Raw genomic sequence first — 27164 nt, 5'->3', positions numbered from 1 at the left:
TCCCGTGCACTGCAATCCAATCCTCTCTTACCACCAATGCCTCTATTTCTATGAGCACTATTGTTCCTTCTGGCTCTTCCAATGGTAACTCAGCCTGAAATAGGTACTCCTTTGGTACACCACACACCTTCCCTGCAATCCCTGGAAGCCATGCAATCGCAATGTCTGTCTTGTATTGGAACATTTCTGCATCCACTGGCACCCCCCTCTGTACTGTGCGTCCACAATATGCTTGAACAATCTGTCTTACATTTAGCATGTGTATGACTGGTGTACAGCAGACTATGTCCTTGTCTGTGAATGAGATGGTCATATTTAGTCTGCTCATAATGTCTCGTCCCAGTAGGTTTACAGGTGTCTGTCGAGAGTAGAGTAAAGGCAGTCCTAGATTGTGATCTCTGATAGAAAGTCAGATATTGTCTGTAAAAGGAACCACTTCCCCGAGAATCCTTGAGTGTTAATGGCATTGTCTGACACGGACTTCGGGCAGGATGATTCACAAGGGGCTCCTGATGGCCTTTACACAGGCACGCGTTTTCCCATCTTCTCGAAATATGCGAGGGTCCTGCACCCTCTCCAGTTCGGCGGCGAAGGAGATGAATTGGTGCCGGGCTGGCACAGCCAACCATCACCTCTGCTACCAACTTGTTGGGAAGAACTCCCAGGTATGCTAGAGGATCACAGTGGAAGTCCACAGACTTCAGAGAGCCCAACACCCTCCCCCAGAGCACGGAGGATTCAGTCAACGGCAAGTTCAAACTGTGGTTTATTACAGACATAACCAACAGAGATCAGCAGAGGAACATCACGCTCTTCCTCGGCTTGCAGGCCGCTTTTACTCTAGTGTGGCGTCAGCGTTAAGTCACAACTTGGGCCCTTCTCCAGAAAACCTATCAGCCCTCCTAATTGGGTGCAGAGTATTTTACTACCTATAGTGGACTCTATACATGTTATTCTACACACCCTTGCATGTCAGGTGGCTGGCCTGGTCCATCCCCAAGTCATTATCTATAACAATGTTGCAGTGTGGGGGTATTACCATTGGTTCTTGTCCGTTGCTACCTACCCCTAGGATACTGAACTGTGGTTGGCTAGAGCAGACGTCCCCAGGCCTGGGACTTGCAAAGATTCTCAGTTCTCGGTGTACCTCTTCAAGATAATAAGAATGACTATGTGTCTGCATTGAAACTTATGTGTACCACCTTAGTCTATGAGAGTGCTCTTTTGCTTGGTGCAACACTTGTCTCATATTGTAGCATATTTGTTGCAGTCTTCTGTCTGGTAGCCTGAGATCGGCTCTCTTTCCCAGTGCTGGTCGCTGTCCATTGTCTGCTCCGGCCGAATCACATGTTCAGAGACAACAAATTTGAGCTGTGCAGCTCTGAATTATGAGGAATTATTTGTATTTACTGCAGCTGGTGCCTTTGTCGTCTAGGGAGTGGAATGTCATCCGTATCTTGCAGCCTTGGATGCGGGTCCTGTCTCGCAGGTCTTGCTCCCTGCACAGCCTGTATTCAGCTCAGCTCGGCTCTTGCTGAGAGGCCTGTGGCCCGCTGTTATTTTCCTAAACCCTTATAATGCGGTTTCTCCAGTATCCATGCTAAACTACATTCTCTATAGGTTAATCACACTTGGTTCTGTCAGGTCCCATGGGTGGACCTGCAGTTCCATAGGGTTATTTGCATGTAAGCATCTGCAAGACTTGCTCAGGATCTCTTGCTTCTTGTGGTTTCTGCATTGCTGCATTTGGCAAGTGACAAAAATAAAAGCAAGGCCAGTATGTATATGTGTCTGTCCTCCGACAGCCGGCTTAGTCCGAGTCTCCGCAACTACCTTCCCTAGGTCTACGTGGCAGCATTCTCAAGACTTGTGCATGCCTCCTGCCATTCTCTGGCCACTCCCTCACCTCAAATCTCAGTCCTCCTAGACTGCCGCTGGGCCATTGGCTGTATCAGGTGTCTATGGATAGGACAGAAAGACTATTGGTGCTGTGGTGTTCTTGGCATTAAGGGACATTACCAAAGATGGGAACACCAACTAACGTCTCAAGATGAGACTACTTATCACATGAAGCCAAGAACCATCACAAAAGGGACTGTAATGCCTGCTTACTTCCAAAACATAATATGAATGATAAATGTTTATTTGGGGAAAAAACATATTGCGTATGGATTGCAAGATATAAAGTTTGTACTGTTTTCAGTACAAATATCTCAGAATAGAATCAACGTCAATTGGCACATTATAATAGGCATTCCAAAAATACAAAAGTGTTTCCAGGACAATTAAGCTTACAATCGCTTCATTAATGAAATACATTTCAGATGTTCGGATTCCATGGTGTTTGATCAGAAACATATATTTAAGAGCATCCACTTCATAAAAGGCATTAAGGCACACATACAATCCTTAAGCTACCAATGTTTACACAAAAACAAAGCCTGTTAATTGAACTAAGGACATTTAGATCTTGAAAGAGCCATATCTTTCCGTTTAAAGATGTGTGTGTTATTTAAGCACTTTAGCTGGGGTAGAAATGTGCTATGGACCCTGCGTCAAGTTATTTGGCAGGAATGCAGAAAAATATCCTTAATATAATAAAATTAAACTCTAAAAAGAAACTCCAGTATTGTCAAAGAAATACATGAAACTTACTTTCAGAGGGGTTTACCCCAAACTACCATAAATATAATGCCGAATGCGCTTTTATTGCGGATTCAGCAGCATACAAAATGTTGCAACCCAAAATGCTGAACTAGGCGAGCATGGTTGCGGGGGACAGGTTTGCGGTATCCCCTGCACGCCTAGTTCGGCATTATGGGCTTTGGGTCCCCTGCATACATTAAAGGGAAAGCAGGGGGCAAAACCAAAATACGAAAAGCTCGGGTCAGAAAATGTGAACAAGTGGGCTTCGCAATTCTGTAACTCAAGCTTTTCGTATTCGGTATTCTAAAGTTGATCCCTTACAGAGTACAGGTAGATTGTGTGCTATAGAACATAATTCATTTAAAAGAAGGGTTACATTTGGAACACTGGTTTCTCATATAAATAGGTCCAGGTTTAAGGACAAGCCTAGGTACCCCAAACTGGAGCGGTTGGCTTCTTAGTAACCATTTCTGTTCGAGTAGTTCAAACACAAGGCTCAGGTCACATGGTGAAGAGGTTAGAAGTAACGTTCAGATATTAAGGTGTACCCTTGATGAAACGCACTGCAGTTCATGCTGGAGATCTGAAGAGCTCCAACTGTGTTATGAAGACCATAACTGAACTTACATTGTAAGTAAGTTCCATGTAATCTGAGTGGAGTTTAATGCACAACACGTTCTGAAAGCAAGCTATGACAATATGGGATAAGAAGGCATACAGTTCTGTAGAAGCACAGGTATGCGAAAGGACATGTCATACATTACCTGAGAAGTAGCTGATACCCCAGGGGTTGATTGCACTTCATCTTTATGGCCAAGGATCTTCTGCAACTAAAATGTGACAGAAAAAGAAAAACGTGTTACATACACTTTTAATGTAAGTGCTTTCACACAGTTCGCCAGAAAGTAAGTGTTGGGGAAGCTCGAGATCCAAGCAAGACAGGGAAGCAAGACAGGGGAGCAAGACAGGGAATTAGATCAGAATGGTGAACAGGTAACTCATTAGACAGCCTCCACCCCCAGAACACAAACCTGCAAAAGTTTGGACTTCATCTGGAATCAGTCATACCTCAAAATGCTACTCTCTCGTCTTATTACTTACAACATGATGTCCCATTCCCATACAGGTACATTGTAATCTTTTACCCAGAAAATGTTTTCATATTTTCATGTGCTCCTCATTCAAAGGGGCCTGCCAAAATATAAAGTCATTGTGGGTTGATGATCTCGGAAAAACAGGAGGATAGGATGGGTCGAAAGTAATGTGATCAAAGGTATGTCTTGGAATGATAAAGATAACGATTACATAAGGCTATTTCCTCCCCATCTCTCTTTCTTGTCTATCTTGTACTAAGAAAATACATTTAAAAAAATCTCACATTTTCTAATGTAGAGAATTAATCCACATGTACACACTTGGTGTACTTTTGTGGGAATAGATCTCAGAACAGAAACATTTCTCCCAAATTAGCAGCCATTTAATCAGAGGACAAGAAAACATCAGAATACTTGTGCAAGTAGTAATCAAAGACTTATTTTGTAACATAGGGAGGATTCAAATAAGGTAACCAAATGAGCGCAGATTTTGTCAGAAGATCATGAGTGTTCATCAGTAAACAAACAGTGCCAATAATGTTTGTAAAGTGTGGAGCATGGACCATTATGGGACCATAGTTTTAAGTCCTTAAAGATTTCGAGTGTTTCATGTCAGGCTGCGCTTCTCTGACTTATGTATCAAAAAGGAAATGAAACAAGAGAAAATGACTAATAGTTCTTGGATTAATGGTTTTTGAGACCCCTGATCAATACTGCTTGTGAGCTTTGGCCATCTGGGCCATTGTTGCCCTCATGGGCCAGCTGCTGTAGCCTGAGTGAGACATAGTGACCTAGCCCTTGCAATTATTTGCCCTCTGGGGCAGTGCTCACTGGCATATGTGGACTCCATAGGATCAGGTCTCCTAGTGAACCGTCCTGATCAGCCTCCTGATCAGGTCCTTGGTGGACAAGTGTTCTTTCTTTACATTGATTTTTTTTCTTGATTGCCTATGTTTAGGCATGACCATGAGCCTCTTATCGCCACCTCATTTGAGGCTGTGAAAACAGACCCCTGGTCATCAGTTATTCATGTTAAAACTCACCCTAGGCTGTGTCTCAGCATTAAAGGACAGGCATGCCCTAGGTTCATGTGCTTATCAACATGATTACACAAATTCACTCAGGATTTTCTTAGACTTAAAGAGATTACTCTGAATTATACACTTGAAATGGGAGTTCTCATGTTAATGCATTTAATATGACCCGCCACGCCCCTTTATCTTCTGAGGGTTCTTATTTTCATTAACCAAGTAAAAGCAGAAACATAACATCACACCTATGAACAAGATTGCCATGTGGGCAAAGAGCATGTCTGAATGGATAAATAACTGAACAAGTGGTGGTTTTAGTTTAACAGCATGGGTAACCTTTATCTCTCATTAAGCTACACTATACTATACCATACTATAGTATATCATACTATACGCCATCAGTCTCCATGCACCCAGCAAGACCCCACCTGTCACTCATGTTTAGAGCAGCGTGTGCTTCAAATGAAACAGCTCCTTCTTGGGTTGACAAGTTCTGCTTAGCTGAGACTGGCTGTCTCGCTCGTATGCTGCTGCTGCTGCTCTGCTCTGCTCTCCTCCCCAGCCCCTCTGGCTTGAATGGACTGGCAAATCTGCTGGGCTACCCCCTTTCCCTCTTTTTGTGCTGGGCTATATATGTATCAAGTAACATGGTGGTCCTGCACGTGTGCGTTCGTCATATCTGCTGTTTGGAACAGTGAGGGCTAGAGCTAGTGTGTTGCTGTGTTTGTTCGAGGTAGGCTTCCTTTGTAAAGCTACATTAGGTGGCTTTTTGCACCTCACAGTGAGATCCCTTTACCCTTTTAGTAAATGCCTTCACTGTACTCTATGGCATCTGTGAAGTTCTGCAACATCGCATCTTCACAGTGCTATCTTTGCTGGCTGTTTTATCTAGGCACATCTTTCTTACTGGTTACCTATTTTGCTCCATGATACTCAATGGGCCTTAACTATGCGAAAGTGCACAATGCTTCTGTTTGACTCTGTCAAATTTCTTGAATCCTTATCAGATAGAACACTTTACCCGTGTGAGGTTAAAAAGCTGCTCACAGAGAACACCTAATGGTATGAAGTCAAACAGGTTGTGAGCTGTCATTTGGGTATTGACATAGTTGACCTAATGCCGACATGACCTAATTCGGTAGGTCAAATGGTACATTTGAATTAAAAAATAGCTGTGGTGTGGGGCAATGGAATAGGTTGAGGTGGGGGTAAAGTCAGGGGGAGGGATGCAGTGTGTCTCCCCCATCATTAGGGGTGGTTGCGGTGGGTCTCCCTCCGCAGTAGGTCAAAAATAATGAGGTCAAAAAAATTAGGTCAAATGGGCAGTAGGTCAAGAGTTTTAGGTCAAACAACCCATATCTGTCATTTGTGGTCGGCTGATCTGCCAGAACAGGAAATCACAATTTCCTGGACATCGGCTGATCTTGCAGAGCCTACAAATATTTGTTCAGCTAATTTCACACACTAACTTTCTATGTTAAAGTGTGCTGTATGTTTGAAGAACACCTTTCATGGCTACAATTTCTACAGGTCGTGGAAGATATGAAAAGCTATCTTATGTAAGTTTTGCCAATCCCACCAGATACCATGCCAGGCTAGGGTTCCTGGCTAGCCTATCTTACTTGCAGGGTCTTTAGGCGGTGGCCCTACCACTTTTCGTTCCCAGGATCACAGGGATCGCAAAACTTTAAGCACTCATCATTTAGCTGCACCTCCAGCTCCAGCCACACAGTTTCAACTATTGGTGTCTTCGTATTGCCCTCTAGCCTTTGGTCCCCCTGTCTTGGCCAAGGCAGGTTTACCCACTGCTTCCTCCCCCCTCAACCCGCCTATCTTCTCCCTCCCTCCCTCTGCTCCTCTCTGATCATCCACCTCCTCCTCTGACAGATGGCGCTCTCCACTCAGCTACTTTGTATCTTTGTCTTTTAACAAATGTTCTCTTCCTTTGTGTTTTATTGGCACACACGCAACCTTCAACTTTAAAATTACAGCCACTTTCCCTTTAACATCAACCAGACTTTTGTTACCCTCGATAACTCACTGGCTACGTTATTCAGATGGCTCTCATCTCTTTCCCTCAGTGCAAGGCCTCTACCAATGTCTCTTCTGTTCCTCCCCAACTCTTATGTTCATCCAGGAGGGTCGCAGGCCGCTTTTTGGCAACTTTAAAGTTCTTCATTCCGTTCGCTCGGCTTTGCTCTTCAAATGTTCACGGTCTCCCCAAAGAATGGAAATCTTGCCTGGCTTTCTCTTGAACCTCTACACTGTCGATCAGCCCACAGGCCTACCACCTTCCAAAGCCTGGTTCGCATCAGCCTCGGAAGAACTGTTCCTTTCGTACCCAGCCTCGCTCAAAGTGTGACTGTGCGCGCCACTTTATCTTCACAGGGAGTGCTAATAAGTGGCAAGTGGACATTGTTAAAGTTACGTGCCTGACTCTGCCTGGCCTCATTACAGGAACAGGGCCCATGCAAGTTAGGGGAGGTAATCCTTCTAACCTCATTCCTCATCTCCCGTGGCGCAGTCCTTTTGTCACGACAAAGTGGAGAGCAATTATGGGAGTTGTAGTTTCCCATAAAAAAAAGCAGGGATAGGGGTTAAATGGGTTGTGGAAAAGGGGAATACTGTATTTCATCATTGGTGGTTTATCCCCCACTCCCCGAGGACCCTCTACCCAGGTGATCCTCCCTCGCTTGTCCACCCCCAGGGTCTGGATCCCAAAGCGATGGCCTATCCCTGGCCACCTTAGTAGGAGATTCCTAGGCACTAGGTTGTGAAACACCCTCTGGTTTTTCACACAGGGCTGTCTGAGCTTTTCATCCCCATCTCAGGTAAATACATTAAGTACCATTCAAAATGGGGTAATAATAACACCTATTACAGCGCTTAGAAGCTGGAGGAGTCTGACAAAGTACTATACAAGTAAACAATATTATTAAGCAAGTCCAACAGACACAGATTCCAACTACCTAAAGCAGGATCTATATTCAAGTAAATAATAAAGCCCTCTCCCGCGCCATCCCCACCTGCATGGTTCTCACAACCAAAGGGCAATTCCGTATAGGAAAACACATTTTCTCCCAGAGGTTGGCTAAGGCAAATGTGTCCCAGAATCTCGGCTCTTCCCCTCTGGTTCGGTGAATGACAACACTAGGCCCTTAGCACGGATACTGCCAGACTCTTTAAAAGAAAACCTTCATGGTCAGGATGGGAAATATGACCGGGGTCACTGCCAAGTACAAAGTATGGAAAGATGGCAGTGCCTAGAAAAGGACTGTAGAGTTGGCCTTCTGGACTGCTGAATGTCCACCACCAAATCTTTACTCTGAAGCACTCTCCTTACAATGCTCAGGCCATAAGTGGAAGACCAACATGTCCGACTGGCAAGAAGTGGAGCCGAAAATGCAAGGTAAAAAGAAAACGGTCAATCCTTATCCACCACCATCATCATCATCATCATCCTGAGCAGTGGAAACTATAGCCCTCACATCCAGAATTGCCCTGCCATTACCAAGATTCCCTCCCTCTGAAATTAAAGCCCTGAAAAGACACATGAAGGTAAGGCAAACAACATCCACATGTCTTCTGTGTCCAGGTACTGGGATCTGGGAAAAAAGTCTTGTAATGGTGTGTGGCGATCCTTCGTTGGCGTCACTTCTCCCCAGGAGGCAGCCCCTTTACATGAGGCCAGGGAGGTGAGGCTGCTACCTGATAGTCCCCCTGGGGGTGGTATAACGTGGGAGGATCTCAAGGGGAGGGACTCCTCTGGCCCCCTGTCAGGAATAAGGGCTGGTGCCGCCGGGGAGTAACTAAGTTTGCTTATTAAAGCATTGGTAAAGAGAACTACATTTTCCAGCATTCCGGGGAGGACCTGTAGTTCAGCGCAAGTTGCTGCGCGTTGCCAGCTGCAAGTAATGAAGGGCAGCATAAAGCCAACACGCTCGCAGCCGCAGGTGTGGCTTATTTTGTGTTCCTGGATGGGTGCGGTCGGAGCGAGACGTGAGCGAAGCTTTCCTTACAGCCCGTAAGACTTTGGAGCAATACGAAGCTGGCGGACTGGCTGGCAGTTGTTACAGCGTTTTCTTCAGACTGGGGCCGCTCGGAGCTCAGATAAGTAATGGGTACATTACTCTGGTAAATACTGTGAGCAGGAGGAATGCGGGCGGGCTGGCTGACATTGGTTACGGCATTTTCTTCAGACTCCGAGTGGTCCCGTGGGGCCGCTCGGAGCTCAGATAAGTACTGGGCACATTACGATTTTTACAGCAAAGTGTGTGTTTCAGTAAATCCTTGTTAAGGACTTCGATGCTTAATACTCGTGTGTTTAAAGGCACACGGCAGAGTGTGGACCATGTTTAGGGTTGCTAAATCAGCAACATACAGTACAGGACATTCAGGGTTCGGGGCTGTTTAGGCACACCAGTGATCTGTGTCCCTGTCTGGGCATGTACATTATGGCTATATGTGTCCAGTGTTGCTTCAGCTTGCCCAACGGGCCATGTGTCATGTATTTCATGTATGGAATTTAATTCCATTGTTGGTGTTCATCTATGCTTGCTATATGTTTATCTTGTTACATGTTCACACGTATTAAGGTGTGTTTATACGATTTGGAGGTAGGCTGGAGGCAAGATTAATAGCGCATAACCTATGTGTTTAGTTTAGGAAAAGAACTAGGAGGTTTTTTCCGGTGCTTCCCCTTTCCTATCCACCTTAGGAGTTCCCTAACCCTCTATCCGGTGTTCCTACATCCCTACCCTATCCACAACCTCTTCCTAACTCCTCTTCCCCCCCATTGGCTGCCACGTGGTGTCCTGTGTCTATAATCAGGCGCCTGTGCCAACCACGGGTGGAGGGTCGAATTCATTCGGCTTCTGTGGTTCGGGGGAGAGTGTCGATTCCTCTCCTCCATTATTGTGTGCATACTGACACCCCCCAGGCAGAAGGATGACCATCTAGGGTATTCCCCTTATGAGAACATCAGACCCCCGCACACTCTAGCCTCTTCTGCTAACTTTTTTATAGACAACAGACCATGTACTTACAGGCAGACTGCCTCAAGTTCTGGAAAGCACTGAGATGAAGAACAACATCCAGAACATAGGTAATCCAAGTACTGGGACATGGTGGGAGACAGGAACAATGAAGAGCAATACCAAGAAGGCACTGCAGCGGTACACACCTCCGCAAAGGTGTAGTTCCTCCTACGCCATAAACACCAAAATAGGACTACCTATCAGGGAGAAACAGTCAACCATGATGAGAGACTGAAGGAGATGCAGAGAAGGGCAAGATGGAGCCTAGAGTATTCTGCGCATGGAGTTGAGAGGACAATGGGACTCATTTGTCCAACGGCATCCAGACGGTAACGGGAGGCTGGCAGACATCAACGCAACCGCTAGAGGCAGAGTCTATACCATCGGTCCAAGGGCCAGGCAGGAGATCTGCAAAGTTAAGGCTCCAAGACAGTGAGATGCTCACGCAGGATACAGAGTAGGAGAGGGACCCCTGGAAGAACCGGCCACACATCCCAGGAACAGACAAGGTAACAGGAGAGATGCGGGGACCGGTAGGGGCTGGAAGGTACAGGAGGCACAAACCCTGTACAGATATAACAAGCAGGACTATACCCCGTGTGTCAGTACTTGGCAAGCGAGGCAGCCAAGAGAAACAAGGGTCGGGGACCCAAAACAAGAGAGTCATACAAGTAATGTTCCTTGTGACAGTACTGGCAGGGAAGTGAACCAAGGGGGCCCAATCAAAGAAGAGGAGAAGTCAGGGTCGCAGACCCTCCTAAACACTCAAGTTGGTTGTTGTAGGTGTGAAATCTAATGAAGAGATTACCAGGAGAAGGGAGTCATTCTCCTGGTAACTCGGACCACAGGACTGGGGAAGGGGGTCATTACCCCAGGCTATTTGAGACAGAACACCAGAAGAGGGGGGGCATTCTCCTGGCCTACGAAGTAAACATTGTTTAGAACTTTGTGACCTGGAGAAGGGAGTAATTTTTCCAGGCGATGGAAGACTGGACGTCAGGAGAAGGGAGGCATTCTCCTAACCCACCAAGGAAACCTTGTATGGAACCTTGACCAAACCCAGGAGAAGGGAGGCATTCTGGTGGGACGAGAATAGTACTGCTTTATTCCTTAGTTTAACATGAAAGGTACAGAAGTAAGGTTTTCTTGACACAGGACGGTGGACACTTGTTTAAAAACATCTTATTATTCAACGTTTTCATATTATTTTACATTTTCGTATGCATATAATCACAAAATCATAATGGAAGGTTATCGATAACAGTATAAGATCATTGGTCAACACGTACAATAGTCATATTAAAACATGGCAGTGTGTGTTTCCCATTTTGGTCCCCTCTTTTTCCCATTCATCACAGTTGCCCAACCTCATATCCCATCTTTTTTCCACGTATCATGGTTGGCACCTACTCCCCATGTTCAGGGGGGCTTCAAGTCTGCTGTGGAAAGCAGTTCATTCAGCAGTTGGCTCCAGTCCACCGTCACCCCCTTTTCCAACATCGGATCCTGGGCCCGCTGCAGGATATCCAACTCTGCCATCCCCCACCTACGGATATTTTCCAACCACTGCTTCAGAGATGGGCCTTGGGGCTTCTTCCATGCCATGGCCACCCTTCCTTTGGCCAATAGCAGCATAAATTGGGCTAATTGCTTTCTCATTTTATGCGGTTTTCCACCTGGTAACAATCCCCCTATAGACACTCTCGGGGCACACTCAGAATTGGAGCCCAGTACCGTATTAATTTTAGCCACCACAGACCGCCAAAAGCCCGCAATCACAGAGCATCCCCAGATCATGTGCCAGAACCCTGGCGGCCCCACTCCACATCTTGGACAGTCCGGATTTAAGGAGTTATTCATTGCGTGTAGCCTTACAGGAATCACATATACCCTATGTAAGACATTAACTTGTATCAATTGTAATCTAGCCTTTCTTGAAACCTTACAGATCTGTTCCCACATTGCCCTCCAATCTGCCTCCGAGGTCTGTTCCCCCATATCCTTCTCCCACTTGTCTTTGACTGCTAGCTCTTCCAATGGGGAACAGCCCTGTCAATGCTGATACATTTGAGATATCCTGGCTCCCCCTCCCTCTTGTGTCATCAGTACCTGTATGAGGGCGTTCATAGTGGGTTCCTCCGGGATGCCTGCCCATATTTTTGCTAACAGGTTTAATATTGCCCCATAGGTAAGAAACTGTCCCCAGAGAACCCATATTGCTGTCTCCACTCCCCAAAAGGCATCACCTTCCCTCCCACCGAGTCACATCCCTTCTCCATGAACCCCCGGAATCCCATTCTGTGTACGGCCGACATGGTAGACTTGCGCAATAGAGCACCACTGCTTGTTTATTCCTTGCAGAGGCCCCATTAGCAAGCCTCCGCAACCGAGACCATACAACCCTCCCCCAACTAGGGGCTCCAAAGGGAGGTGTTGTTGTTTCTGTACCTGGGTATCCAGATCTTTCACTGTATGGGGGAAACGTTTACATATAACATGGGTAGGACACTCTCAGGGATAGGAGACTCAATCCATTCTGGAAGAAACTACCACTGTCATTGATGGGTAGAATAGCATTATGCTAAATGGTAATTCTTCCGAGGCTCCTCTATTATTTTACAAACATCCCCTATCCCATCAAGAGGATCTTCTTCAAGATGCTAGATGAGTGGGAGAACTGTTAAGGAACTCAGGGAGAAGGATCTCATTGGCAACGCTGCAATGCCCACATCAGGAAGGGGGCCTCAATCTACCGAATTATGAGTGGTATTTTATGGCAGCGCCATTGCAAGCCATGTTGATGTGGGCAGACTCTGGGGGAGGGTGGGAATTTTTAACGGTTCTATTGCGATCCCTGCCGGCCCATCGAAGCAGAGCAGAACTACTGTGGGGGACTGTCGGGGGTGGGGGGAAATGGACAACAGTGATATTCCGGGTGGTGCAGGAAGTCTGGAGGAAACTTTTAAGGAGTGGACACTTTTACATTAAGAGAAATCCTGACAGATACCTTCGATCTTTAGATGAGGCAGGCAAACACCTCTTGGGAATAGGGAAAGGTTTTCTCTTGCTTGATTATTTAATATGTCTTTAGCCCCAAACATGCCACCTGTGTGTCATGTTCTGCACCCTTACAGTTGGTATTGGAGTGCCAGTTAAAGTCTGGCGCTCCATAATGCTGACATTTCTGGGGAAAAAACTCATTAATTAATCTTTTATTTACGCACTTAATATCAGAGACCAGTCTAAGCGCGGGATCAGGATTCAAATGCGTTGCCCTTCAGCTATCCTCTCCAACAAATTCGTAGAGATAAAGAACACCTGGCTCAAATGATCCATATTTTTGCTCCGTTACTGGAAAATGAAACGGCCAGAAGAATTGCTGATGTTTTTCTGCCGAGGAACCCAAACCCACTGCAATTGCATTCTGGGAATGCAAGCGAGTGCCCCCTCCTGTTAACATAAACATGAACCACCCTGTTGTCTGTGTGAATTCCTACAGGTTGACCTTAAATTTTAAGAGCAATGAATCAGAGGGTGCAGACTGTTGCGGCTCTAAACCTCTCCAACGACCAACACATGACTGGATAAGATAATGGCCCTCCCATCCAAGAAGCTGGCATCTGTTGTCAGAACCTGCAACCATAAAGGAAAGAGTAGGCATCTTCTTGCCAAATTAGGGTCTCGATACAATGGTGGCTGAGATTGCACAATCTGGGAATCACTGATGGTCTCCACAGGTTGGATAAATGACACCAGCAGCCTTAGATGTCGCCATGCCAAAGGTACCACATACAAAAAAGCCACCATGGGCCTCATTACAAGTGTGGTGGTCTGGAAATAAGGGTGCCGGTCGCACCATACCATCACCCTTTCAAGACCACCACACAACAAATCTGTTGTCGGGGGCCGTTGCGCCCAACAGGTCTGACCGGCCGTGCATAACGGAACCCGCCTGCAGAGTTTTCACTGAAGTACTGGCACCGTTACCAACAGTGCCGGTGCTTCCGTCTCCCCACTCCCAGGGGACTTCACGGGAATAGGACTCCACGGGAATGGGGAACAGCATTTTCCGACACCTGACATCCTGGGCCGCCTGGACTTATAATGTCCCGGTGGCACCAGGATATAAGGTGCCAGAAAAGTGTTACGAGTCCGGCGGTGGTTGCCCCGGCGGGTTACCGCTGGACTTGTAATGAGGCCCCTATGTCTCTGAGACCTCAACCATATCCTTGCCATAGCAGTGAGTAAGCAATTCAACCCTCTTATGTGAGATTGCTGTACATCCAATATTGACAAAACCTTGATCTGAGACAGGACCCTATAATCTGAAAATCTTGAATAAGACCAATGCAGATTTGCACCAATTCGGGACAGGACGAAACCACTAAAGGGTGTTGCAATGCCCTCCATGTATTGTCTATGCTTCATTGCAAGATACTGTAATGTGCAACCAGTTGCCCAGATATGGATGGCATAGCATGTCTTCCGCATGGACCAATCTCAACATTGAAGCCAGCACTTCCATGAACTTTAGTAGGTCTTGAGGCCGAAAGGAACTCTGATTGGAAATTATTGCTCCTAAAAGCAAAGCTATGGGAGCACTGATGTTCCTGCTAGATTGGAATGTGCAGGCACCAGTCGATGGAGCCAAGGAAGACTCACTTGCTCATCAAGAGAACTCCCAGCTGAAGAGATTGCTTTGGGCTTCTGATCAACAGATATCAACTCGGCTTCTTTAAATCCATCACAAACAGACATTCCCAGATATTGCCAACTAGAACTTGATGGCATAGAACATCTTCCCTACTCTAGAGACAGAAACGGGATCACTGCACTTGTTTGAATCAGAGTGAATCCTCCAGAAACAAAGTATTCCTCTTGATTAGATTTCTTGGGACTGGATTTGGAAGCACTGCTGAATCCGGAGCCTTTTACAAAAACTCTCTGCTATTGAGCTGCAGTATGTTTATCACTTAAGGGTCCATCATTTCAGCTTCCCAAATGAGAAGGGACCATCAAGTGGGCCTTTCTGTTCTACCATCATGTCATAGTCAGGATCTTTGAATGTGATGACTGCTGTGCCTGAGTGGGACTCTTCACCTTCCTTGGCTTTCCGGAAGGTTAAACAGGCTGACGTCTCTTTGCTCCCCAAGTAAATTCTGGTCCAAGAATGGAGGTTTCAAAAGGGTGAACCTCTGTGGGGTCTCAGCGTTTCAACCTGTGCAAAAATGCTTTGCCTCCCTAGAACAAGGACTTTGAGGGCAAGGCAGTCCATCTGAGATTGTCAAATGTGTGATCAGACCTCCACTGAACCAGTCTTTGGGGGATAGCAAGTACTGACTTGCAGTCAGAGCCCTCATCCAATGTGCCAAGCTAGAATCAGTTAATGATGCATCTGCCTTACGTCCTGTATATTCTTGGGGCGGCATGTCCTCTGTGATTGAGGCCCCCTTCCTGATGTGGGCATACGTTGGATCAATTAGATCTGACAATGTATCTACCAAGACAAGATCAGGCAGAAATGGATCAGACTCCCCGTAGGTTAGACATGTATCAAAAATAAGGATATACTCCTATTTTTATATCGTATACTGGGAGGGTTCCTAATTTCTAAATGTATTCTGGAATCTACGAGGCAGGTGGAAACTCGTGATGGAAACACCAGATTATCTCTCAAGAGTTGGTACAATCTATTTATATATTTTGAAATAGATCTGCCCCTTAGCTCTTTGGTATCTCCCCGTTCCTCTCCTGGGGTCTTTATCTTGTGCAATATGTTCACAATCTTCATTTGTGAAGACTGTGTGAAATGGTACAGCTCCAAGATCTGTGCAATTTAAAACAAATGGGGTCCAAGTATTTGCGTTTTGCCAACTTCATCCTGTCTTTTATTCTGAGAAGCAGAGGAACAAACGCTAGGACAACATCAAAAGGGCGAGGTCTCTTAAATACTTGTTGCCCCCCACTCACAGGAAGAAAGTGCCCCTTTGATGGGATTCCTTGAGTGTTTGAATGCTTCCCCCCTACAAATATCTTCCAGGTGAGGAGGAAACACTTGGTGCTCAAGAGTCATGACCCGGAACAACCGCTGCCATAGCCTCAATATTTACTCAATTTAGCCAGTTCAAAAGCTGGCGACTTTACCCAGACGCCAGCAATGGGGGTGGGGGCACCATTCATGTACATTAAGACAAAGGTAAGATTCACAACTCCCACATTACATTATACATTACAGATTAGAGCACTTGTCTAGCTCCTTTTTATGGTCCCGATAAGCATTCCACTGTGATTAGGTGGGCTTATCGCTCAATTCCTTCTTTCTTCATTTCAATAAAAAAGGTTCAGAGTTTTACAGGCTTGCACTGCCATCTGTTCAACTGTTCCGAGATACAGTTCCCACAATCCTTCCACCTATCACAGATCTGAAGTGGTGTCAGATGAGGGAAAATACAGCACAAAGCAATACAAACTTGTATGCATACGATTTACTTTTTTGTAATGCTAATTCTGTGGGAAATAAATCCTATAATTACAAAGAAACCAATTCAGAGAGCCACAATGCATGGCTAGAGCAAAGGCATATTCAGATAAACAACTTTATGAATATCAAAATCAGTAATGGATAGACTTTAATGGAAATGAGGTTTTGCAGCTAAATGCACTACAATCTCCTGCCTTAAGTTGCATTTTCCCAAAACCTATGTAACCAAATGAGGAGCAAAGCTTCTGTCGAAAGGTACACAGGGAAGATTAGGAGAACACAATTATTTATAATTCACAGACTTTAGAATGTTAAACAAAACGCCCCCACTGACCTTGTTTTATTTACACCGGATGCCCATGCTTTAAGCTACTATTGTGAGAAAATGGCACAGAAAGAAGCCTGGATTTGTATCATGGAAAGCACTGTGAAGGGGCTAAGTAGAACCTGTGGAATAATGTTTCCCAAATGTGAGCAATCATTACAGATCGATTCAGCTTAATATGTTCTACACAGTTTTAAACTCGACTGGCGAAGACAACAATTTTGACTCCATTAAAGGGATCTGCTTTGGCTACACTGGTTCCTCCCAGGTCTCAAACCTAGAGACTGGTGAGGCAACACACATGGTTAAAGGAAAACAAGAATGAGGGGGAGAGCAGGGATGCTGCACTTTTCTCTTTTCCATCCGCCTCTCCTGTCCCATTGCCCTTCAGTATTCACTGTCTGTTGCAAGCCATACAGCTAAAAACTAAATAGACACTTTCCGATTGGTATAACTGTGCCACCAAGGAGCAAGTACTAATAGTGGTCCGAAAGCACCACCTATGAGCCAAAACGAATGGTAGACCGAAAGCACCATCTGAGATAGATGAAAGAGGACGAAGGCACCTGCAAACACTTCCTGCCTCCAGAACTCTACTCAAGGAGACAGAACAACTGGCTATCCAATACCGACAAAAGCACGCTCAAAACTGTCTCCCTCACCCATAAATGCCTCAATGGTGCTGCCCCACGGTACCTCGTACAAAGAATTGTCAAGAAATCCTACCTACGCCCGACCAGGACAGCTAATTTATCTATAGAATTCCTAGACTTGGCACTCTAGTTAGAAGAAGGCATGATCCAAACCAACCTATTCACCAAAAAAGTCAGTCAATATACTACGTGCGGATAGTAATCATCCAGCACAGATAATAAAAAACATCCCCTATGGAGAACTCCTAAGAGTGAAAAGGAATTGTAGCTCACCAGAGAAATTTGAACACCATGCAAAGCACCTTAAAAAGAAATTACTACAAAGGGGATACCAATCAAAGCATTTTAATCAAGCCTACTAAAAATCACAGAATGTAACAAGAGAACATCTACTGAAGGATAAACCAAGAAAACAAGACAATATGTTCAAGGTCAACTACATACCTACATACATACTTTATATTTTTCTATATACCCAATGTCTTTTTCCATACAGCTAACAGATTGCAGACATTGCATTCTATTAACAAATCTACTCAATAACCTAGATGGAATTTGTTGATCTCTAAATAGTATTCCCCAAAATTAGTAACCAAGGTAACCATAGACCGAAATATCTCTAAAAAATATAAAAAAATGTAGAATAAAAAATCCAGCAGAGATAAATTACTATTCTCTATTACATAATGAATCTTATTTAGAGAATGACCACTGAGTGTAAAACAACCTCCAAAGGAAGCGTCATTGATGATGAATAGAGATAACTAATCCTGCAATAAGAAGCAATCGACTGATAATGAGCATTACAAATAAATGCTTTTTCCAAGCAAATGTTTTTTCTTAAATATAGGAGCACTTTCCTCTTTTTAGATGCAGGACCTTGAGGTGGATGCATTATGCGGTTACAAATAGTTTAAATAGCATTTAGCATTGATATAAATGTAACCCCATGACCGGCGACACTAACATGGCCGCCGCATGCCAAAACGTGATGATGTCATCATGCAAAAGCGACGCCATTTCCGCCGCTTTTTTCCACGAATAAAAAGGAAACCAGATGCAAGTTGTACTCAGCGCAGGAAAGACGCGGAGGACAATCGCATCCTGGAAAAATACAAGAACAAAGGTAAGAAGCCGGGGATGTTTTGCAGCAAAATCTAGCAACAGCAACCTCTCTAACTATTCTTTTACCTTTTTCTTTGGGTGAAATTTGCCTACTGGTAATGGGGGCATACTCTTTGAAATCTGCAAAACTATTTGGAGTAAATGGAATTAGAGCAAACAATGACAAACAACCTAGTGATAAAATAGTGTTGTGTACCATTACTGCAGTTAGCTGGTTTGGACCTGCCATGAACTACACTATGATTTATTGTGAAAAAATATAGAATTCACTTTGAACTGGCATTGAGTTAAAAAAATACTGACTATTGTTATAGAAACTAATAGACCTCACCAACTCGTCCTCTCTAAAAATAACGACATCTACACGTCTAACCAAGAAAATAATATAATGACAACTGAACTCACGGCCACACATTTACCTATAAGAAACTACCTGAACATAAGGAGGAGTAATCTAACTAGTGCCATAGCACAAAGCGGGTAGAAGGAAATCCGAACATAATTTAAAACAACTTAACAGGGCAAGTGCATAACAATCTGTAACACTACTGACAATGTATAATTAGATATACCACATGTGTAACAGCAAATGAGACAAAATGTATGCTTTTCCTCGACAGTTTGTCTACTGAGGAACCATGGAGATATATCCATGGAGAAACACGCGTCAAGAGGTAACTATGAGGACACATAATGTGTGGTAATAAGTTACACCGAGGATAAACCACTAAAGGAAAAATAACCCTATCAATGAAAAGCCAATTGATGAGGGAACCAATCAATCAATTCATATTTAATTGATGAATGGCATTAAGTGATGTGTGGTATGTTTTGTAATCTAACAAATAAAAGAATTCAAGTAAAATCAATACACGTGCGTATGTATTTCATGAAGAAATATAGCTAGCGCACTGCTTGACTGGTTCAGATAAGGAACAAACCGCCAATTCATTCTGTCTGGTCGTCCTCAGATTCAAACACAGGGGGGTAGTAGCTTTCCGGTCATGGCGGCGAAGCTGTGGAAGGCCCTCCCGCCTTCACTGAGAGGATCAACCCTCCTTGCATTTTAGGCGTAACATCATAAAATGGCCCGTATCTAAGGACACCGGAGACATTTGACTGACCTTGCCTTGCTATCAGTAGTAACCTGCCTAGCTGACAGTTGAAACCCTATTGTACCACTATGTAAATACTGTCTGTTTTTATTATTTATATATCAATTGTAACCTTTGTAATTCACTGAACTGCAACACTGTAACCTAAGCCTAATGTACTCTTGTATTTCCGTGCCAATGCACCCAGAAACCTCCGAGTTTAGTGCGCAATACAAATCAATAAAACAAACAAAAACAAACAATATGCACACAGGCACACACAAAAAACACCAAGATGTTTCATCTTAAAAAGCATTGTTCTGAATCCAAAACTAAAAAAAAGTAATATGCTCTTAAGAGGCTGGGTGTCCCACGGCATTGGCCACAACCATATAAAAAAATTAATTAAAAATCCCTGGTCAAGGATCATAGAGGCAATAAGAGACAGAAATTAAAGGAGGCTTGGACTGTAAGCGATATTCAATCAACACTACAGCTAAGTCAATGCCTAGTCTGGGATGCTGAGGAAAACCCTTATTGATGTATTTTTATATACAGTTCAGTACTCTGGATGACAACCCTTTTATAACACACCCCTCTTAGAATCCCCCTGACCCCACTGAGCCAAGAAGTAGGTTTGTTCTGCAAATTAAAAGGTTTATTTGGACAATTCAACAATATATATCTATCACACTTTATAAATAAATTGATAACTGATATCACACTTCAGAATATGACCGTGATCAACAATGGATAATGTTACAGGGGTACACTGATTTGGTTACTTAGGAGTAGTGTAGAGGATGAGGTAGCTGAAAATGCTTGATGGTTTCAAGGAAATGCAAGGTGGAATAAAATGCAGTACAGAAATAACTTTTAGCAAAAGGTAATATGATCACTTTTTCTTTTGACAATTCACTCCCCCCCTATGCAATGCAAGAATTGGAAGGCGCGCACACAGTCTTCAAGAATCCCAACAAATCACACTATCATGCAATACACAGTTCCAGTTCCCTCAGCAAGCTTAGAGAAAACAGGGATGAGTTTTAAACACAGGCAAATTACTTTAATGTGGTTTGCAAGGAAGTGAAAAGGTGCTAAGATTGCTTTTAATTCCCTCTAGAGGTTCAGGGTAGGTGATGGCTACTTTATATTAGTTCAGGCTCACTTTAACAATACTCTATGAATGATTAGCAGATTGCAAACGAATTTTAGCAAAGAGAAGCAAAAAGCTGCTGATTTCTACAGATGAAGAAATCGGGCCAAATCGCAAATCGCGGTAAACTTCGCGAGTGCGTGTCTCGCGATTACGGAAAAAGTATAGGGAGTAGGAAGTCGGGTTTAGGTTCGTTGAAAAGCCTAGAATCACAGCTTTAAAATGAAAGTTAAATTTCGTTCCTAGCCCAAACGGTTCCAGAGATACGGACGATTAAATAAAGGTAGTTGTTCGGATTTAAAGTAAACTCAAAATGACAGGTGATAGCTTGCAGCTGCAGAATTGACAGGTGACAGTTGTGCAGCTTTAAAAATGACAGATGACACGATTTCTAGGAGGCTGTTCAACTTAGGTTAAAATAGTTTGGATTAGATTATTTTAACTAAGAGATTGGTTCTGCACAGTTCTGCTAGGTACTCACAATATCAATTTGAAATAGGCCTCGTCACGGTCTGGTCAGGTTGGACGGGACTTCCGGCGGGTGGTTCTGAAGTCCCGGCTATCTGGGTCAGCTCTGCTCTCTGGGTCTGTCAAGCACCGGATCTGCTCACAACGGTCTGGTTTGTGGTTCTCTCCGGTTCCGGATACAGCACTGCTTTCTGGATACTGCTACAGGTTCTTGCAAAAATTCTTGGCAAAATTCAAACAGCTCGCTCGGCTGTTGAATAGTTTGGTTGGTTTTGAGGCCTGCTGAAGAGGATTCAGCTGGTGGATTCAGGCCTCTCTGCTACAAATTCTGGAGTTAATTTCTGCTACAGGTTCTGGAGATTGATGGATTTGAAGTCTGGATCTCTGGATGTGAAGTCGTCGGTCAGCATGCTCCGCAGCAAATGGAATTGAATGTCTCTACCTGTCCCAGCAGTCTCTTTTTATGTGTTTTGAAAATGGGTGTGTGCCTGGGCCTAGCTAAGCCTGCCCCTCTCTACTTGTCATTGGCCCAATTCTCCCCTCTCCCATGATTGGGGGAAGGAAATGGATTGTCATCATGATGAGGTCTGTTTATGGGTCAGAGGATCCTCCCCTGGTCAATTTGCACACAAATCTATTTCTGACCCAAATACATATTTATCTATGTACCATTTTTCTAATATTATAGGTCCAGTTACCATATTTTCTGTAGCACCAAACCATCCGATCCCTGTCTTTGTACGATGTCGTGTCCACTGATGACAGAATTCTCCCCTTCTCATCCAGATAACGACTTCTAAACCTTTCCAGATTTTACACAAATGTGCACCAGGGATATGGGTTTCAGATGATAAAGTGTCAGATTTTTAACATGCAGACATTTGGAGTAAGACCCTATTTTCCGCTAGCAACCCCCCAGAATACACCACAGGGTCCTAACACCTCTTAAAACGTGCACAGAAAAATCACAAGAATAATGATATTATTTATATAATTTTGACAGGTCCGTACTATGAATTATCCATCTTTTTAAAAGTATGCCCTGGTCAAAAAGGGGTGTGGTTTCCCACATCACATGGTGGAATAACTGGTTTATCCACTTCCCCCAAGCCAGCTTGTTCACAGAGGCACAGCTGCCCCCCAGTTTCTCCCAAGAGGAAGCTATTTTACGACGCCCCCAATATAACGTTTGCCTGAGTCAAGGAAGTTGCATTGTTCTGTCCCTTCCAGTTCCCAGGTCCCCTCCCTTAATTCAATCAGAGAGGTGTCAACTCCTTTTGGCAAGGGGCAGCAGGATGCAGCTAGGCCTGGGAAAAGTGGCTGAGCAGGTTTCAACTCCTGTCGGGGGTAGTTGTCAGGCAGAATTCAGCTAAATGTCACTTTAGTTCCCAGTTTTCTACATTCAAATCAAACTGACAATTTTTACATATACATTAAATAATTACTTCCTTCAAGTCATTTCAGAATATAGTTTTACATTGTATCCACCTCTTAGGAAGTCTTTCCTTGGTCTGGTTTGGGTTCCTCTGTTCAGTTTTACACAAAAGTCTGGTGGTTTTAGAACGCCGGCTTTCTGATAGTGGTGAGTACCGGTATTGCAACCATTTTTGGGATTACGAAAATGAATTCCCCACAGTTCTGAGTTGCTTTTTGGCAATCAGCATTGCCATTCCCAATGGTTTCAGGCTACTGTGTGTGTAGCCCAATGGTGGTTTTAGGCAGTGCCCTCCTGTGCTCACAACATAGGCAAAAATGGGTGGCAGCCTATTCTTCATGTTTTCCCTGTGCACTCTCTGGGGAGTTCTGGCCATCATGATATTTTCCATGCCAGTACTGCACCGTTTTATGGTAGGGCTTGGATGCATGGGTAAAAACATCCCACAGGACGAGAGCCCACTTTACTTGTAGATGCAGCTATAAACTGGTTTTACAGGCAGTGGCAGAGTGCTTCTTTCACTCCCTGGTTGCCACCGCCCCCTCTACAGTGGCTGAGTGGGAACTTGAGATTAGGTTTCTTGACAACTAAGCAAGAATGTATCCTTTGTCTGCCCAGGCGGCAGTCACACGTGCACTTTTCAAGCAAGTATCAGAGCCTGAGTGAGTACCGGACTTCGCAGAGATCAGCGTGGGCCCTTTCCCCGACAAGGAACGCCCCTTCATGAAGGACACCTGCTGGCTCAACAAGACCAAATTATGCATCTTATGCTACAGCTGGGACTCATCCGTGGAATTGAAGATCTCCCTTGAGGACAATGTCTCGGGGGGTGTCAAGTGCTAGCGGATGCACTGGGCCTCGCTGCAGTGCCAGATGAAGCTCTTAATTTGAGTGCGTAAAAGGGAGATGAACCGACGTGATGCTCAGACTAGGTGGGTGAGTGCCCCTTCAGTTCTAGATTTCTTTAATTGTCGCTAATTGATTGAGAGAGGGGGGTACTGGGTTGCCAAGTCTGTGCTCCCATGAAGCCCTGGGCCACACTGAGGGAGGGTTCTATGAGGGGTCAGTAATGTGAGACTCACTACAGTGTTTAGTTTTCTCAAGATTCGACATTTTATAATACACCAAATTATCAAATAAACCCTAACTAAACCTATTCTATCGCGGGATTCCCTACCTAGTCTATGATCTAAGGGGAACCTCCTAGCATTCACAAAACTAACCCTCACGCTAAACAGAATACACATTCAAAACATGAAAACAACATAAATAGAAGCTTACCAAACAACCAGTGTCTTGGATGACTTCTACTGGTCCTGGGCAGATCCTGCTTCCATGGAAAACAAAGTCTTAAAAAGTTCCAAAGAAACAAGTTCACACAAATAAAAATCCACTGGTAAAATTCTCTTCTTTGCTTGATGAAGATTCCCTTTTCCAGTTCCACAAAGAAAATAACCACACCAATGGGGTTTCCTGGATGGCCACCTTCAAGAAAAGGTAAAGTTGAAAACAAAAAGTACCACTTCTGCCTATATTAACTTCTCTGCTTTCAACTTCTGCAGTGTCTTTTATACACAGTTTGTCAGGATGCATCTGCTTATGGTTTGCTTCCTCTTCAGCAGGTCCCTTCTACTAGTAAAACTATGCGAGCAGGCTCCCTTGCCCCACATTTGGATTCTGCTTCTACATCTGTCAGCTACTACAATTCTGACAAGAATATTGACGACCACAGTTCTACCGCTGCTACTACAGCTTCTAATATTATGCAGGTTTGCTGCTACTACCGCAACTTCAGCTTTAGGCAACTTCAAGAAGACTTTTCCGGCTCCTACAGGCTGGCAAGGCACTCTACTCTCTTGAAAGGGCAGCCTCTTTGCCTTCTGTCGTGCAGTTACCACAAAATCTGCTTCCAGCTTTTAGACCACTTCTTTGAAATTGTCTCAGCCATGCAGATCTTAAATCAGCTTCTTTTAACAAGTATCCAACTCCCTTCCCTAGCTTCATGTACACCATTTCTCCAATAGTTCCCCGAAAGCTGATGCGCCACTCTTCTAACTTTGGATAGCTTTGTCACTTTTACTTTAGAGGACTCTGGGGTAACATCAACTTCAACGACTCCAAAATAAAGGTGTATAGTTCTTAATAGAGCGGTATACACTTTTATAGATTCACTTTATGGGCTTGGGTAATGATTGCTCTTGGTTCAGCTTCAACCACTTTTACGACTTCTACTTCAGTCTTTGATATGTTACAAGATGTGAACTTCTTAATAAAAAGGAAATTAGGCACACGCCATTTCATTTGCCTCTTCAACTTCCATTTCAAAGAGATACACGTTCCCACCTTTCGGTCGGCATTCAGCTTCCACAGTATCGGGAAACATTGAGTCATGCACAGCTTCTTTAAACAGGTGTTTGTAACATCTCGGGAAAGCCAGTTCTACTTCAATTAAGTTTACTGGCAACGTTCTACGTGTTAACAGGAGCCACGCGACCGCTCGGCAAACCCCTGCTGACGGAACTGTCTGCTGCACCGACTGGTTGCCTGGCTACCCTTTGAGCACACCGGGTACCAGGCTCCTCCATGATCAGTCTCCCCTGCACTGCCTCTAGGGCACAGCACACTTAGGGGCTGTAACTGTAACCTCTAAAGTCCCTTGCCTCCCTGCACTTACCCAGAGCAGAACTGCCCTGGTTGCACTTGCTCAAAGCATTACTGCCCTGATCGCAATTCACCTCCCTCTCCCTGGCACACTCCCCCTCTCACTCCCTCTTACACTTTGGTGCTGTCGCACTTGCACAAACTGAATGTTACAAGGCCTAGTAAGATCGTTTGTATTGTCCTCCCTCCGTCTTCCCTCCCTTGTCTTGTCGCGCCTAGATACACTTGTGTACAGGCACTTTATAAATGACTTATATCAAGGTATTTCTACTAATGAGGAAGAGAGATCCTTTCACTACGTGCAAGTACTTCAACTGGTTAACATAAGCATGTGTTACATTTCTCTCCTTAGAAAGACTTCCCACTTTCATCATAAATGGCTTCTACTTGCTTAGATGTATGCACAGGAGCAATTAAAGCTGGCTACATTTCTAATGTTCAGAAGTACATAGCTTCCTTTTCTGGCTCCCCAATTACGACTGAGGGCTGATGCTGCTTCGCGGCTTGTTTTTTTTTCCTCCTGCTACGGGCACTCTTGGGACCCACACCCCTCTGCTCAAGGCCATCTTAAGCGCTTTTGGGGCCCTGGGCACAGACATCCTTGGGTCCCCCCTCCACCAAACCGAAGGAATTAAGGGATCAAGAATACTGTCGTGCCCCCCAGTCCCACCCGGCACGCTCACAAACTATAGTTTGATATGCCGTCTCACAGCATAATAAGCATGTTTACTCCCTTTATGTCCACTTGCCCTCTTCATTCTTGCTCTAATCAGAATGCTAAGCAAGTAGCATTTGAAGACCAACATTAGCAGTCTACAAAGGGGTTACTGTTCTCGTACATACAGGATACTTTTTATCTATAACATCCAGGAAGGTAGATGTAGTATTAATGCAGGACCATATGTAAAAGGTACATGTAACCCATAATAGACAGAGAACTCACATTAGCTGCCTCACAGAATGCAAACGTGCTCATGCATGGGTAGAGACCACCAATTGGAAGGAAGGAGAATGCTACTGTAGCATGGATCGTGGAGGCAGATTAGAAGCTACCAGGAAGGTGTCTTTATCCAGACAGACTGTAATTAGAAGTGGGATATGGTTTTCAAATAGTGTTGCCATTAGATATCAAAGGAACACATGTCTGTGCTGTGCGATATAAATAGGCTCCCTATTAACACAGTGAAACCATGAATAAGGCTTTTATGAAGATCATACCATGAGAAGGAAATCACTCGGAAGGGCTGACAATTTTGAAAGGTTTAGGGATTGGCAATATTGAGAGGTTAGGCAATACAAGATTAAATTAGATGCCCAGGATCACACATTGGTTAAGGGGTGAAGAGGTGAAGCTGGGATGTGTGCCAACTCTGCAATTTCTGCATTTAAACACTTTGTTTTAGTTCATGGTAAGAACTGGAAAAGAATCTAATTTTTATTTAATTTTTTAAAACGGGCTTGTAAAGTACACAAATCACATTACCAAACATGACCATTTTTTTAAAAAATATTATAAAAGGGAGTTATGCAAAATGGGAATGATTCTAGCTTCATTCTCTCCATCATCACAGGCAGTACATCAGAACCAGCATACCAATTGACTTAGCAAATATAATATGGTTTTGTCTTTTGTATTTTAAAGCTTTAAATACTTCCAAAACAAATGCTTTTGACATTTTCATTTATAAACGTGCATAAAATATACTTGCCTGAGGCATGCAACTAATGGTCCACTCTTCTGTCTACCAACCCTTCCACCCACATGGCCTACATAAGAAGAAAGATCAACTAATGGGCTAAAAAATACCAGCAGCATGCAAGAAGACAGCACAGTATTGTAAGATATATTAGATGATTTGACCAGGATCACTATCGCCTGCTGGCAAATCCAGGATACAAACAGGAACGCTGTTGTTCCATAGTCTTGAATTTGGATACTTATTCACCTCTTGGACTAAG

General features: G+C 44.2%; 1 protein-coding gene across 2 annotated transcripts in view; it reads right to left on the bottom strand.

The window, feature by feature from the left end:
- MICU2 (mitochondrial calcium uptake 2) overlaps nt 1–27164 on the bottom strand; it is a 1758017-nt gene that overhangs the window by 328364 nt on the left and 1402489 nt on the right. For both annotated transcript variants that reach the window (XM_069640674.1, XM_069640673.1), the window contains exon 7: nt 3411–3476. In XM_069640674.1, coding sequence (XP_069496775.1) covers nt 3411–3476 — 66 coding nt within the window. The remainder of the gene's footprint in view (nt 1–3410; nt 3477–27164) is intronic.

Source organism: Ambystoma mexicanum, chromosome 7q, assembly GCF_040938575.1.
Source record: "Ambystoma mexicanum isolate Mex_15411 chromosome 7q, UKY_AmexF1_1, whole genome shotgun sequence".
Classification (NCBI taxonomy): Eukaryota; Metazoa; Chordata; class Amphibia; order Caudata; family Ambystomatidae; genus Ambystoma; species Ambystoma mexicanum.
This window is presented reverse-complemented; position numbering and strand designations above follow the sequence as displayed.